Below are 15534 nucleotides of genomic sequence, written 5' to 3'. Positions count from 1 at the left end.
GTAAAAAGCGCCTTTTTGGTGTGAAAGGGGTGTTCCCAAGTGGGGGGTGTTCCCAAGTGGGTGGCCGACGTTAGCATTTTGTTAGCGCTGCTAACCTAGATAAGAAAACCGAGTACGCCGCTTTGTCTCCTAGCAGGGTTAGGGTTAGTGCGATGCGCTAGAACCCACTGTAAGTCCCCTATAATGTCTCACAGGGTTAGGGTTACAATCTGAGCGCTAAAGCAGCGTTGTTTTGATCTTCCTATTTGGGCTGGTTTTGGCTGAGATACCTGACAGGGGGCGAATACTTTCTGCCACCCACTGTATGCTTCAGAAAAGAATTTATGCAAGGCCTCTCGCAAAAACACCGCTAGACCAGCACGTCTTAATGCCTACAAGGGCGCTAGGTAGACGTTAATAAATCATCGTCATCATCATCATCATTTTGTGGTTAGCAGGACTTCCAGCCAGCGTCGGGCTAGGTACGATGAATTTTCTGTCAGGGCCCTCTGTCCCTCCAGGGTCAGCTATTCTCTAACCGTCTATTCCCTAGCCTGGTTGACCTGGCCCTATAATTCCCTTATAGGACTTGGCTGGTCGCTGGTTTTTTGGTTATTACTATAACGGGCTGAGCCCGGAAGCAGCTCCGTCGGCACCCTCGCCGTAATCCCGGCCATCCTAGCCGGGGTCTGCCAGCAAGCGGGATTACATCGGACGGGCTTAGGAGCAGAGCTCCCTATACTCTCCTTTTCCCTTTTCTTCTTCTTCTTTAGCTTTACGATACTTATAGTGGTTGCCTAGTTAGGTTATTAATATACTTAGCTTAGACTATTACAGGAATAGGCCCTGTTTTAGGCGATTTAGGACACGTCTGTAACGATGGCTTATTTACTAAGTCACAGTAGGTCTGTTTCTTAGGTAGTGAGTCAGGCTGAAGCTACAGGGTAGCAAGTTCTTGAGTAGTAGGCGATAAACGGTCGTTAAGAGTAGAACTCTCAATAGTGAAACTATTGCTTAGATTGATCAATAGAGATCTAAACTATCTAGACTAGCCACGGTCCTTCCTTTATATAATAGTTTACCTCTCTATTGCTTTTCCTTATAACTACCCTAGCTACAGTTATAGCTGTAAGGGTTTGGACGATTTATTCAATCTATCTAAACGATCTTGGTACAAAGAGGAAGAATTAAAGAATTAAGAGGAGAGATCCCCTGGATCTATCCTGAAATATCGTCGACGCACTGACCATGGCGTGGTTGAGTAGGTAACCGTTGGACATGGGTATCGTGACCGCGCGGTCGCGGTCCACCTCATCGTGACGATGCAACGAGGGCTTCGGCCCGAGTCTCCTTCAGGGTCTAACCCGTGACAGTACTCCCCCCTTTCGCAAGGCGACGTTCCCAAGTTTCCAGCACGGATGTGCCGCTTAAGGCGGCCGCAGGCTCCCACGTCGGCTCTTGGTAGCCCACCCACTTGACGAGGTATTTCTTCTTACGGCTCCGTCCTCGTCGGACATACTTCTCTCGTAGAATAGCCTCTAGTTCCCACTCCTCTTCACCATCGACTAGCTGTGATAGCCACAGCGACGCTGCTCACTGGGATAAAGGCTAACTGAGGGGTAAAAAAATACAGCTATACAAATCGCCGTGTACTGCATACTGTCATTGCCACAATGGTCGCCGTTATAACATCAATTGCAGCTTGCCCTCCTGCCATCACCGTATTTGGTAGCGGCGCGAGTTTTGCTGGGACCTCTATGATGGCAGGAGTTATTGGGTCTCTAGAAGGGCTCAGCGCTCAAGCAAGCGTCGTAGCGCTAGGCGAAGGCACCGCCATCGCGACAGGCCTTATTGGCAGTGGTGGTAGCAGTGCCACTGGCTTCGCCCTTGCCTCGATGCTAGGACCACTGGGCTGCGCCATTGTGGGGTGCGACAAGAACGAGAGTGCTGGTGGCGATGGTGTCTATACTTGGGATTGCTGGAAACCGATCTTGCGGGAATTTTCTATGCAGCCATCGCGTGGTATGCCAGTTCACCGCTTGGTTTCGCATCCGAACGTGCAGTCCGTGTCTCCATATCGCAACGGGCTCATTGTTGAGAATGTATTCGGGGAGCGCTTCCGCCTGGATCCCGTCAGTGTCCAAGGAACACTGGCTTTTCATGCCTCGATTCTTTCTAGTTAGAAGCAGCCACACCTTTCCTTATCAAGAGCTTTACTAAGCGAAATCGCGATGCTCTTTATAGTCGATGTATGGGTTACAAAATTGAAATCAATTTACTTCTTTCTGTTCCTTTCGAGTCAGGCTCAGGCGTCTGTTGCTGGGATGTGGCAGTCTAACTCGGCTATGAGAGTTCTACTTGATGCTGCGACATGATGCTGCAAGTAGTGCTCTCGAGTTTCTTGTGCTATCATTTTTTTTGTCGCTTGGGTACTTTCTTGCTCCTGATCCTCGCGGCTTCCTCGTTGTCGAGAGAGCAGTGGCACGTGTAGTGGGTAAACTCATACGCTTGTGGTTTGTGAACAGGTTCTTGCCCGCTTTGCAGCCCGCTGCGGCGCCCGATTTGCAGCTGGCATTTATGAAAGGTCCACCCATAATGACACTATTTTTTTGGAGTTTGTGATATACACGGCTTTGGTAGCAAGCCAGACCGATACCCTGCGTACGCTAGTCAGTGGCCGTTGATGTATAGACAATGGCCGACCGACCAATTTATGCCAATCTTTTCCTAGCAAAATGCAGCTGGCATAGGGCGTGCATTGCTACCACACCGCCTGCAAGGCTCAGTCCGCCTTCCAACTGTCAATTGTCACTCCGGTGCTTCAGCGCTCCAACCGATTCTGGTGATTCGTTACCAAGGACTGTACACATGACACCCGATATCGTATTAGTTTTATGTAATCTTTTACTATAATAGACCAGACTGCAGCACTTGCCATGTGCGCATGAAGCCGCATAAGTAGAGTCAATCTAAGCCTGCTAGTGTTCTATTTTTGCTAGTCAGGGAGACACGATATGTCTTTAAAATACTTTGTTTGTATTAGCCATTTTGGATCCACAGATTCCTCTATTATTAGTTCACAATATGCAGCGCTATTTGCTAAATGGATGGTAGTACTAAGTTGGAAAGCTGTCGTAGCACGTAAGAAAATGTTTGCACTGCCAATCACTCTCGAGATCTTTCGTTTCAGACACATATCACCCTATTCGTTCATCCAAAGCCCGTCAAGACTTTACTCAGTGAAGTGACATATCCGTCTAGCGAATCCCGCCCCTAAATAAAACCAGCCAGCTTGCTCAGTGCCTTGTCCTTCAAGTAATACCGTGATTTAAGGGAAAATCGGAGAATTGGCGAAATGGCCTTTCTAGTAGAAATTGATTGTTTTTACGACCGCCAATAATCCAGGTGCACAAAACCCCTTAGCTAGAGACTATAGGACAAGAAACATCTCACTAACGAGTCTTAGGCGCCGTAATAGGTCTTCTTTTAGTATATTATCTACAAATCCCGAATCTTTAAACGTCTTAATCCTAGTATACCGCGTGTAGAATGTATCTTTAATATAGCTTACAGCTTGCCAATCTGTAATATGTGGTTTCTCTCTGCGTTGCCCCTTTTTAAGACATAGCTCCCGTATCTCCTCCATATAGCCTGGGACTTTAACGTGGCCATCTAGCGCTCTAAACGCAACTAAGAAATAGTGTAAAAGCAAGGCTTAGTACTCCGGTCGGCAATCAGTGTTATTAGCAGCGCACGACGGATGAAAAGACTAGATGAGCGTTATCGTGTAGATCTCATCGATAGGCACTATACTTGTTATTAACTTATAGTCCGACGCCCCAAAATCAAACCAACTCATCTAGTTGTCCTTATATTAGTCCCTATAACACTAAAGTACCACCTTTGGTTTCTTCGCTTATAACACTCGGGCAATAAAGTGATAGCATGCTTCATCCATATCGGTATTTCCCGCGTCGGGCTGCATGGCAAAGGCGTTCATAACTGTGACGTTAAAGATACTCCTAGCCCCTTTCGTATAGAATCGTATAGTGGCGTCGAGCCACTTAAGTGTCAGAGAGTTCTCCACGATTTTATAGAAGCTCACACCGTAATTTTTAACGTAAAGCCGTTGTAATATTATGACTATATCTAACAAGCCGTAGGCTAGCTGCCGTTCGTATCAGATCATAGCTTCCAGCTTTCTATAATGTTTTCCCAGTTTATTGATAAGCTCTAGTATCACAGTGTCCGCTTCGCGAGAGGGACAGGCCAGTAGTGTAGCGGTAAGTGCTTGCGCGCATTTAGGAATAGGGACGTTAAGAGAAACTAACAGGATGTTCATTATTTATGCCGATAAAGTTGGTGTAGTTGTGTACTAGCATGTTATGTAGAGAAGAGGCTGCCGATACGATGGAACTTATAGAATAGTGAGGAACTACACGCTAGCTATAAGCGGCGAATCCTAAAACGGCCAAACTTTGATGTTTTTCGACTCTTTTTTTTTAGCTAGCGTAGCTAGCGTAAGGAGCTCTAAAGCATACACTTTTAGAAGCGCTTTCTAAAGAAAGAGTGGTCCCAACTCTGAATTTGAGCAAATGGTCCAGTGCCTGGCATCGTTTTCATTACCGAGCGGGTTGTACCGGTATCCGTCCTGACACATAGTCTCTTTTGCTGCACTACAAAGGCGTGGCAACTTTTCCAAATGATCTTAGGGCTAAGTACTGAGAGCTCGAGAGGTCGCGTCGGGCTCTGGTGGACGTGAGTACATCCGCACTACGGTGAACCGCACCCTGAATGTACGACTAAACTAACCCTAACCCCAACCCTAGGCGCAGATAACCCCGTGCCCTGATGCACGCCAAAACAGCCCTTGCCACCTCTGGCTTATTTCAGACATATCCTCCCGCCGCTCATACCCGAAAAGCTCATCATCCTACTGCACCGGTATGTACGACATCATTGATCGCCGGATCGTCCGTTGCATGCTCGTCGGATTCCAATCCATGTACATGAAGCCATAGAACCTTGAGGTGCTTCCTAGACAGCCCAAGGACAGTCGCCTGCCATTGTCGAGTCCCGAATTCCTTGTCTAGATGCTGTGTATTCAGTTACCGGAGCGCTCTTGCGGCATCCTCATCCCCCTTAAACCGATGTCCTTGCTGCTAACCTGGGCTATTTCCTTTACCCATACGCAATCGCCGGATTCCGCACCGGGACACATAAGATGTCCCCTGGAGCCTCCGCATGTCCAGACATAATATAAAGTAGCACGAGTCAATTCGCTTCTTCCAGTAACCCGTGCATAAATTTGGCCTGTTCATATCCGTTGTACCCGTGCCCCTTTCACACTGACTCGCCCGATTCCTCAACCTACCCTTAAGCTCCCGACCACGGCAGTCTTTGTTCGGACACCCAACTCTCCCCTGTAAAAACTTTTCCGCTTTTGGAGGTGTTACCAGCTGTTAGTAGTGGGGGCTTTTGCAGGCCCAGAGGCCCTGCAGTTTTGATGGCACGGCTAACAAAGCCATAACGGCCACAAAAAGGAAGAATTTTTGGAGAGTTCATATTCCTCTTGAGCTGCGCGTCTCGCCAACCAACCCTAACCCTAACCTCGTTGGGTTTGCCAGGCCTGGATGAGGGTCTGCTATTTCAACTCTCCCTTGCCTAGAGACTCGCGGTTTTGATGGCAAAGGCCATCGCCGCCGCGGCAGCCACGGCAGCCACAAAAAGGACGAATTTTGGGGAGTTTCTATTCCTCTTGAGCTACGACGTCTTGCCCGGCAGCCTTCGCAGACACGACATTCTCGACGAGTTCACCTCGAGGGGTGTCTCATCTCTCACCTTACTTCGTAGCATGCTACCTTCCGACGACAAAAGGGCTCCCGTTGGTCCCCGTAAAAAGACCAAGCGACAAAAGTTGCCGCGATGCAACCACGGCGGCAAACGTGGGCGCGTCCGGCCAACATCATCGTGATCCCGCTGACGGGTATCGATTTCGACAGACATATGCCATTGGGCGCGAAACTGCTACAGCTGGAGGATAGTTATATGGAGGAATTCCCCGGAGGTATTTCGTTGAGAGCATGAGCGCGACTTGTCGTGTTCTGTGGAAACCTACTAAGTGGGTGCGATCATGTAACAACAGTCTGTTGATAGCTCGATAGCACGTCCAAAAGCCTACACTAGGGCGCCAACGGACGTAATAGTCAAATCAAATCAAAAGATTCTTGCCTTTGTACAGTCAACAGGAGCGATTGCCTGTCCTCAGGAAAACAAACAAGAGTTTCCGCTTTTTGGTGCCGCGATGTTCATTTTCATTCTAGGCTCCACAAATCGACAACGATATTGTTAATCCCATCGGCGGCGGTGCACGTATTGGGCCGCCAGACTTTCGGCGTAGATGACTCAACTCTCAATCACGCGTCCACGACTCACAGTTTCCTTCGTCTCTGCCGAAGCCGTCTCCCAGAAGCACGCCACTATTGTGACCATCTGACGCGACAAGGACACGGGACAAACACCCCACGAAGCAACACCTATCCGGTACTGACGGGCAGTTTACGTTGCATCCCCGACCCTTCGCACTAAAGACGTTAATAGCACACGCACACACACACACGCGCGTCCCCGACCCCAGTCCGCAGTGGAAGACATAAAAACTACAAGGTGAGTCGTTGAGCTTTAGACTATATCGTACGAGAATATGTCACATGGCACAAAAGGCGCAGCCATCTGCTAACAGTTTGACTTAGCCACACCGAGTTAACAATACCCATGAAAAATTACAGCCTGCGAGGAAATATGTTGGACGAAGTTAATAACTAGTAGTCGCACTCTCCACAGTAACCACACTCCTGATCACATGCCGTCAAGTCTTTCACTGGTGAGTATCTGTCGGAAAATGATTCGCGCTGCCACAAAGTTCCATCATGCTCGTTCTTCTCGTCCGCCGCTGACATGATTCCTGGGCCAGCTTCAGAGTAGGCAAACGCTGCGGAACGAGAAGTGCCAGGCGAGGAGGCATCTCCATTTGTCGATTTTAGACGAGGCGTCTGTAAATCAATATCACGCGCCGGCCTTGCCAAGTTTGCGCGCCAGTGGTGTAGATTGACCGGGTCCTTTTGATATATGTTGAGCTCAAAGAACTTGTCGTGCCTCTGGCACCTGAAATTCTTGTACCTGCTCGTTGATTAATTCATTGGAGAGAAAGAAGAAGGTCATCTGCGCCTACGTGTTGACCTTGGCAAAGTTTGCTTGAATAAGTTCGTCTTCGTCGACTTCGGCAAATGTATTTTCCAGCCAAGGTACAAAATATCTCTTTGACTCGAGCGGGCCATAGTTGACTTGCCGGACAAGCTGGACCGCAAAGCCTGCACTTCGGAGTTTTGTACCAGAGGCACTTTCGACCCTTGATTGTTGTGGAAAGGCTGCCCATTTGAAGAATGAGTTGAATTTGTCCTCGTGCATGAGACGCTGGGGACGGTAGGGCGCAAGGGCAGCACAGCAAAAGATTGAGGTAGCCATGGTGACTGGCCTCTGCCTTGATGATACGATTGATCTTGGGTGCCTTGACGGCCAACCACTTGCATTTTATAGTTCCATGCTGAGCTTGAATCACCTTTTGTGCCCGACCTATCCCGTTATCTGATTGGCCGAGCGAACTGCCGTGCAACCACGTAGACATTGTGGCATACCCGCACTAGCCTCGCATATCTTGTGGCATATCCACGCTAGCCACCTGGCTTTGTGGCATACCCGCACAACGTGGTGTTTAGGGCGCATTCTTAGCTACCAATCCTATTGCTTGCTCCTTGCGGCGTTGGCCGCGACAGCCCAGTATAAAGGAACATGGGCTTCCCCTTCTTCATTTTTCTTCTTCTTCTTTCCACAACCGTTGGCCCATGCGGGCCAACCGCAGACAGTCTTTACTTTCCATATACCAACCCGTCAATCTCCTTCGTAACCCCTTTTTTAGCCATTGCGTTTTGTTTTTTGCGACTTTGTCCAACTTTTCCCCAGGCTCCATCCCTATCTCCCTCTACTCATAAAGCAAAGGCTTCATCTCTAGTCAAGTTCCGCCAGAACCACTTGGGTCTAAAACAACTTCTTCTACACACTTATCTGAATCTTTTTATGGCTCTCATGTGGATCCGTGGTGGATTGCCTCTGGCAGCGGTGGTCCCCTTCCCGAGTATGAGGAGCATCACGCAGCATCGACTGCGCAGCCCACGGAGCCCGCTGGACAGGACGAACCGTTTGAAACAAATCAATGGCCTATAAATCTTTTCACAAACAGCAACGACCAGCAAACCAACTATGAAATCTGGCAGGCCGACGCTGCGCCAAGGTTACATCAGTGCCGCGAGTGCCCGGAAACTTTTCCGTCTCAGAAGCAGTTGACGTGAGTGTCCTCGAGCCGTTTCTCATCAATTAAGCAGCCGCGCTTACGCAGCCAAGCAGGCGACACTATACGACAAAACATGAGCGGCGTTTCAAGTGCCAGGCGACCGGGTGTGGCAAGCTCTTCGGCCTCAAAGAGGATCTTCACAGCCATTTTAACGCGCGGCATGTCGATAGCTCTGAGCAAAAACGGTGGTACTGCAATGTATCATCGTGCCGGACAAATATGGCCATCAAAGGCACCGCGCATCGGGATAGCCTGACGAGGCACATGAGAACTCAGCACGGTGGTTAGATAGCCGCACAAAACAATGTATAATTAGCCAGCATCAAATTCACTCTTTCTCGGTCGCGTTACTCGCCTCTGTCCCAGCGTTTAAAAACTGAAATCGAAAGTGGAGACTTGCTACGCCGATAAGAGACAACCCCTCAACAGTGTCCTACTGTAGGCGCGTTCACTGTTTAAGAAAAAACATTAGGTGAAAGGTGCTGATTTGCAAGATATCGAAGGCTACTTAGACACAGGGCAGGCAAACAATCCGAAAATCGTCCAGCTGCCGTTGAACGGTCGGGCGCCGCAGCCTGCGATTCCGGTAGAAGAAGGGTTTCAGTGCACATCTTGCCCTTTCATTGCCGCGTCCAGGAAAAGAGCCAACATCCGCTGATACTGGCGATGCCCGCGCTCCGCGTATGACGGGGGCACTGCCCGCTGGAATCGACTTACGCCTGCACGATGTTCCTCACAGTGATTGATGAATACATCATTGCTGGTGGCGCATCAAGGTTGAAGGTTAGGCGGTTCCAATCGTTGTGCAGAGTATTGCGTCCACGTAAGCGTAATCTCATTTGAACTAGATGAACAAGTGGTATCATTATGTGCAGCGCTTGAAAACTTGGAGAAGCAGAAGTGCAACATTTGATTGCTTTGGGGTGGCCAATCCATGGCAGGATCACTTTGGATCGTGTGAGTATATATCACATCGCGTAATCTCCGTAAATTTGCGCCGCTTTTAAGCTGCTGGTTTTAGTAGATGCCCTCCTGCCGCGGCCAAAAAGCCTGACTTGCCGGCCATGGAGCACAGGACGTAAGAGCCCAACTCCTAGGTAGCGCGCACAGCGAAGAAAGACTAGATAAGCTGAGGGGATAACAATTTGTATCTGCAGAAGTGTCCAACTCTGGCAAGTCTACTGGATACCGGGACAGCTACACAGGGTACTTTATTAAGTGAAGCTACCAAACAGATATGACCATACCTGACTACCGTGCCTCGTCAACAAAAGGTACGTATCCACGCCAAGCGCGTCCCCCGCCCTCGTACATTTACGACTATCCCACCTCGCCTCATCCAGCACTCGTTCAGTAACCTCCACAAACGAAAGTCGATCACCTTGACAGTATAAGTATGACAGGCTACAAAAACATTTACAGCGAGTACGACAAGGCACAGGTCGATCTCACCGAGTGGCTCCTGGGAACTGCGCATCCGCAGCGGCTACAGGGCTGCTGGGACGCAACATGGTCCATCCAACCCAAAACCTGTCCCGAGGAGAGGGCGTCGAACCTAAACACCATAGTCGCTGGAAGAATTGAAGCCGCCAAGTTGTTCCAGAGCAAAGAAAAAAAGCAGGTATACAAGCGACATGTGTTTTGCCTCAAGCTCTTCCAATGGCTGCAGTCAACGTTCATCCCCTCCCCGACCAATCGCCAATATGGCTTTACTTGAGGCTAGCTTGCGAGAACGCTTCGGCAACCCGAAGTTAGCGGTTTGCAAAATTAACGGCAATGGAAAGTCACCAATGGCGGCGAGTGCTGCCCAAAAGCCCCTGCTGCCATCGCTGTGGCAGAAGAAGAAAAAATTGCCGGCCCTCAATGAAGACTTTTAACATCCGATGGGGGCTGAGCGGCTGAGGATGGGGAGAACAGCACACGCTAATGCGACGCCACGGCAGATTTGTTTCTTTGCGGGCCTGGATAACTGGTATCAGTGCGCATGGTGAGGTTGTATTGATCTGCTTTCTTTACTAGGAATCTGTGTGTTGGAATCTGCGATGTTCAAATCCCCGGATCATCAAGCACAATCATCTTGGATGCTTAATATTGACGTTCTCTATACCTCGATATTTTGTTCTTCTTTAATTGCATGGCAAGACTCGCACGAACGAGTTTCTCTGGGCGACATTTCAGCGACGCGCCGAGGCTAAGTGGCAAGTTGCAGGCTCCGTCTGGTATAAGCGCCACGATAGCAGCCTGCCAATTGCCTCAGCGGTATCAATGGGCTAATCCATGCTGTCTGAATCTAGTGTGAGGTCCGCATGCGTGAACTTGGCGCCTTGGGTGGCACTATTTCTGCGCCGCCCAGTATATTTCGTAATATCTCAGTGAATAGTGAGAAATACTGGCATGTACATGGTGAGTTTGTGTGAGGGTTTGGAAGATTTATTCAATCTAACTAACGATCTTGTAACAAAGAGGAAGTATTGAAGAGCCAAGAGGAGAGATTCCCTGGATCTCTCCTGGAATATCGTCGGCGCACTGACCATGCATCGGTTGAGCAGGTAACGGTTGCGCAAGGGCAGCGCGACCGCGCGGTCGCGCTCCATCTTATCGTGACGACGCAACGAGGGCTTCCGCCCGAGCCTTCTTCAGGGTCTAACCCGTGACAGTTTGCCTTGGGGCCCTATGAAAATCCTATCACGCATGAAAAATTAAGGGAGACCAGAATGTGCCTAGATTTTGCGTATTGTCTTTGACTCAGTACAATGTCCCCCCCCTGCATGATGCTCCAACTTCAAGTCATCAACTACAGCCTAAGCATTGCCCTAAAGCCTATACTGCCGAGATCCGATTGCAGGTGCCGCTCACTGCATAGCGAGGCACGGCACAGTCAGGCACGGCACATCGATCAAGTTTACTTCGAGTCTCCCTGCAAACAGTGATTTATCTGTGGCGATGAGGGGGATCTGCTGAGGTATTAGGACGGGCGCCATCCCAGCTCAGTTCATTCTGTCCACAACATTCCCCGTGATTGCCAGTGAAAAGTCCGCACGAGAAGCAAAAAAATCTCGGAACTCCGCATTCTGCCATAAATCCTTGAAATAACAAGCAGCGTAGGCGTTCACCAGGTCGCGCAGCTGTGGGTACGCGTCCTCCTCGTAACAGAAGGTAAGCAACGCCACAATATCGCGTTTTCGCTTCCTGTACAGCCTGAAATGGCATAAGATCTTGTGTAGCTTGTGCAGAGAAAGCTGCGCGAGCGGCTCGATCATGTAGTATTCAGCCAGTGCGTGTACGCGCGCGTGCGAAAGAAACACCTCCTCGTATTCTATTGAGTAGTGGTCGTTGTCGGTGGGAAGAGAATAGCAGCCACCGCTGCATTCGTATGATCGAAGGCTCTTGAATTCGCTCCATGTCGCTTTCGTGCTGAGAAGTGCATTCGTACGGCAGGAGCTGGGCTCAGCAACGGCAATGGGAGATGACTTGGATTTCTTCTTTGTTGTTTCATTTCTGGGCGTATTTACACATAGGTCCTCGAGGTTCTCAGCTAAAGGGTCTTCGTCAGCTGCTGCGGTGTCAAGCCCTTCCACGACTGGTGGCGTAAGCGGCGCAGCTCCTTGATAATCGCCGGTGTATATATACTGCCCAAATCGAACGAAGGTATCCTCGGAGACATTCTCCCATGCGGTGCATCCGTCCTCGGCTTCTTTCATGGCTCCATTCACAAGACTATCGAGGACTTTAGACTGGCTTGCGACTAGGGAAGCATGAATAAAGAATTCCTGCTTGTCCGGCCCAACAAGGAATCGAAAAAGTCGAGGTGACCTGAGAATGTTGTGAAATGGAACATCAGCCATGATGCCTTTCGTGATTTGGAAGAAGTGCGTTGGTAGGTGAACAGGGAGGCACAGAAGTGATCGGTGCGGGGTAGCGGATTCAGATTGCGAGGCTGCCCTGGCGTTTATACGTAGACGACTCCCTGTCCCCTGGATCCCTTCTTCCTCCTAGCGGGGGTGGTAACGTGCTGTAAACTGGCATGGGCAACTCGGCTACGCACAGTACACGCTGATTGGGTGATGTCATTTGCACACAAACACAATGTCTAAGCATTTTCCACTCATCAAATTTTGGACAAGGCTGAGCTTGTTCAAAAAGCGGCGAAATAGTAGTCCCATCGTGCCCTTGTTCAACTGCCGACTTCGCGCAGAAGGCGGGATCTATTGATCGTGAGCTCCAAGCAGCAACGCTACAGCATGATCGTCCAGTCCCAACAACTGTCAGCCTTAAGGCTGGGAATAAGCTACTTCTGGCACAGTGCGGTCGTGGGCAGCGACACCGATCCAGAAGACCAAGTATATTGACGTACATATATTGATCGCACCACATAATACTAGCGCACCACGAAGCCTATGCGTTGCTGCAGTCTATGGAAGCGTTCCATAGCTTGCCCAACATATCAGTGGGTCCAGGTAATTCCGCTCGCAAAACACCAAAATTATGTACTAGTACCAAAACGCGTCCCGTAGAAAATCAACACTCGACTTTGTAACTATAATTATCCCCCGCCACGATGCCTAGATACACTCAAAATCCTAATTATAGTCCTTATAAGAGGGGAAAGGTATGGCGCCTCCAGTCTATCGGTTATTCTTGCGAAGACGTGGCGCGTATGGAGCGTGTACTGAAAGGGAGCGTCTCTGGCATCGCGACACGCGATGAACGCCAAATTAAGGGTCGGGATAGACCCCGCCCTGGGCAGCTAAAGAAGATATCTGAACGCGATAAAAGACGTATTATACGAATTCTTGATGAAGAGCCTTCTATCTAAGATAGAATTCTTATTGAACGGGCAAATATTCGTTGTTCTGTGACGACTCTAATCGGCTACTTGAAAAGCTGGGGTATCCTCTATAAGCGCGTAATTCGACAGCCCAGATTGATAACTGGACATGTAGTGTGATTCTGGGAACACAAACACCAAGCAAAGCCGTGCGCTGACTCGTAGAAATATTCCACATGCTCCAATATCAAGGTATTACTCCCGTGAGGGTTGTGTGTTGAATATCGGTATAACAAAAGGCGCCTTCGAGTGATTAATCGCGATCTTTAAGAATTAAGTCAATTCAGGTTGAGTTGCTCTGCGTAGGTCGAATTCGCGTCTCGCGCGTTGTGGCGGGGGCCTCAACAATGAGTCGTTATCGTAGGTCGAAGGGGGATGCCCGGAAGGGCAATTCCTGCCCGCAAATGCAGGGCTTTGCAATAAATCAATCGCAGTATTTCAAAAATGTATTATGTTAAGGGAAAAAAGGTTGTTCTTCTGCTACCTGCTACAGGGTATCAGGCTTTTATAGTTACAATATAAGGGCAGTGTGGCGCGCACGCATTGAGCGCGTTATCCGGCATCACAGTAGCAACTCGTCAGAGATTTACACGAGAGTATCTCGGGGAGCCAATCTCTTTCTGGGTACGCTGTTTTTTTTCTGATGAGGTCTCTATGGCGCGTGGTAATAACGTAAAGATAAAGTGGTGTTTTACTTAAAAGGTGTGTTTTAGTAACCCTCTAGAGAATCAGCTATAACTTAATAACTAATAGGGCATAGGACGAGAGATTTGATGAGGATAGAGTCCAGCCAAAGGCGCCCTAGGGTAGCGATTCTTTAATGTTTTGGGGCGCAGTTAGCGCGTATAGGAGATCGTCTTTAATCGTGATGCAAGGCGATCCTCTCTCCCGCCGAGGTGGTGTCTCTTTACGATTAGTACTTGACGTCCTGCTGTCAGAATTGCCTACAATTCTAGAACCAGGAAACATATTTATGTAGGATAACGCTCCTACGCATACAGCTCATAGAGTCCGAAATTAGTTGCGTGAGTTTGCTCTAGGTACTGGCGTTGATATTATGGACTGGCCGCCTTATTCGCCCGATCTTAACCCTATCGAGAACGTCTGGGTATTGCTTAAGGAAAAAATTATTGACTGCTATCCTGAGCTTGATGATATGCCGAACACGCCTGAATTATTTAATTTATTAGAAAGGGCTGCTGTGGAGTGCTGGGAGGATTTTGGCGATGACCTTCTTTACCAGCTTATCTCGACGATGCCACACCGTATTCAGGCTCTCCACAGCAATAGAGGATAGTACACAAAGTATTAATTACACTAATCGACGCAGAATTCGATACTTTCTTTATTCCTAATATGATTTGTTTTTTTTTACACTATTAGTGGCGCTATAGGCGTTTAAAATATCTGGTGGAAGGTACCGGTACCCCTCTCGAAATTATCGCGAGCGGAATTACCTGGGACCCACTGTAGCACCATGATAGTCGGATGGATCCACCGAGGAAGTTCCCTATTACCATCTCCCGGTCGGAGTTCAGTCGAGACTGCCAGGGATCTTTCTGCAGTAGAAGAGACGACCACGTAGCGACAAGAGAGCGATTACAGCGTGCGATGTTTCCGGACTGGCTACCGTGACCGTTATGCTCCGTCGTAACCGTACTATGTACTGTACGTTTACCTCTTCTTTCAGCTTACTTTCAGCATCTGCGCTTCGGTTGAGCTGAGGCAAGTGATAGCAATACCCCATGCATTCTTCCTTTTCATTCCGGATTTGTGTATTTTTTTCGGGATTTGAATGGTTCGTTATGATTTGTCTCGAGTCTTTTACCCTTGGTACATGCAGATATTAGCCAATCCACACATTGGCAATGATAGTAGGGTTTTGGTCAATACATGATGATTTTGCTGATCTAATTGCACGTGAATGCCGACCAGCTGGGCTAACATGCTCATGAATGGGAAGCACGACGTTGGGACGCTTGACGGCCTCGGCACTGTTCCTTCAAGGCGGCCTTTGTGTGAAGGGAGGACACGCCCGCTTAGTGAGTGGGGTAGCGATTGGCTGCCTGGTTTCGTTGCTTTCCCGGCGAGAGGCTATCCCGTCCGCGTGGGTATGCACTGTCCCGCATCACATCGATGCACTATCCTTTTGGGGATAGAGGGGCCCCAAGCAGGGTAAAGAAATTCCTACTTGACAGAATACAGTGCTTCTCGCGCCTCGTAATCTGCTGCAGCTGCCTCCCAAATCTCATGCTCTCACTAGTTGCCCCTGGAATACTTTTCCTGCCATCATCCTCCAACTGTAGCAGTTTCGCGCCTA

General features: G+C 49.1%; 4 protein-coding genes across 5 annotated transcripts; 2 read left to right on the top strand and 2 right to left on the bottom strand.

Annotated features, from left to right (window-relative positions):
- Positions 1 to 1227: 1227 nt before the first annotated feature.
- Positions 1228 to 2162, top strand: LMH87_007547 (uncharacterized protein; the record flags this gene model as incomplete). Its single annotated transcript, XM_056199445.1, has 4 exons — positions 1228 to 1240; positions 1445 to 1461; positions 1613 to 1628; positions 1681 to 2162. 4 exons carry the CDS (start codon positions 1228 to 1230, stop codon positions 2160 to 2162), a joined length of 528 nt encoding a protein of 175 aa, XP_056057893.1.
- Positions 2163 to 5662: 3500 nt separating this feature from the next.
- LMH87_007546 (uncharacterized protein) lies at positions 5663 to 6797 on the top strand (the record flags this gene model as incomplete). The annotated part of the gene is made up of 3 exons (XM_056199444.1): positions 5663 to 5790; positions 6417 to 6522; positions 6732 to 6797. The coding sequence occupies 3 exons, from the start codon at positions 5663 to 5665 to the stop codon at positions 6795 to 6797; spliced, it is 300 nt and encodes a 99-aa protein (XP_056057892.1).
- A 3-nt stretch (positions 6798 to 6800) lies between these two features.
- LMH87_007545 (uncharacterized protein) lies at positions 6801 to 7503 on the bottom strand (the record flags this gene model as incomplete). Of its 2 annotated transcripts, none has more annotated exons than XM_056199442.1 (2): positions 6801 to 7158; positions 7211 to 7503. In XM_056199442.1, 2 exons carry the CDS (start codon positions 7501 to 7503, stop codon positions 6801 to 6803), a joined length of 651 nt encoding a protein of 216 aa, XP_056057890.1. The 2 variants fall into 2 exon arrangements, with proteins under 2 accessions (XP_056057890.1, XP_056057891.1); XM_056199443.1 differs by having other exon boundaries at positions 6801 to 7143.
- Positions 7504 to 11373: 3870 nt separating this feature from the next.
- Positions 11374 to 12231, bottom strand: LMH87_007544 (uncharacterized protein; the record flags this gene model as incomplete). The annotated part of the gene is made up of 1 exon (XM_056199440.1): positions 11374 to 12231. One exon carries the CDS (start codon positions 12229 to 12231, stop codon positions 11374 to 11376), a length of 858 nt encoding a protein of 285 aa, XP_056057889.1.
- Between the last annotated feature and the right edge of the window lie 3303 nt (positions 12232 to 15534).

This window comes from Akanthomyces muscarius (assembly GCF_028009165.1).
Source record: "Akanthomyces muscarius strain Ve6 chromosome Unknown contig_11, whole genome shotgun sequence".
In the NCBI taxonomy this organism is placed as follows: domain Eukaryota; kingdom Fungi; phylum Ascomycota; class Sordariomycetes; order Hypocreales; family Cordycipitaceae; genus Akanthomyces; species Akanthomyces muscarius.
This window is presented reverse-complemented; position numbering and strand designations above follow the sequence as displayed.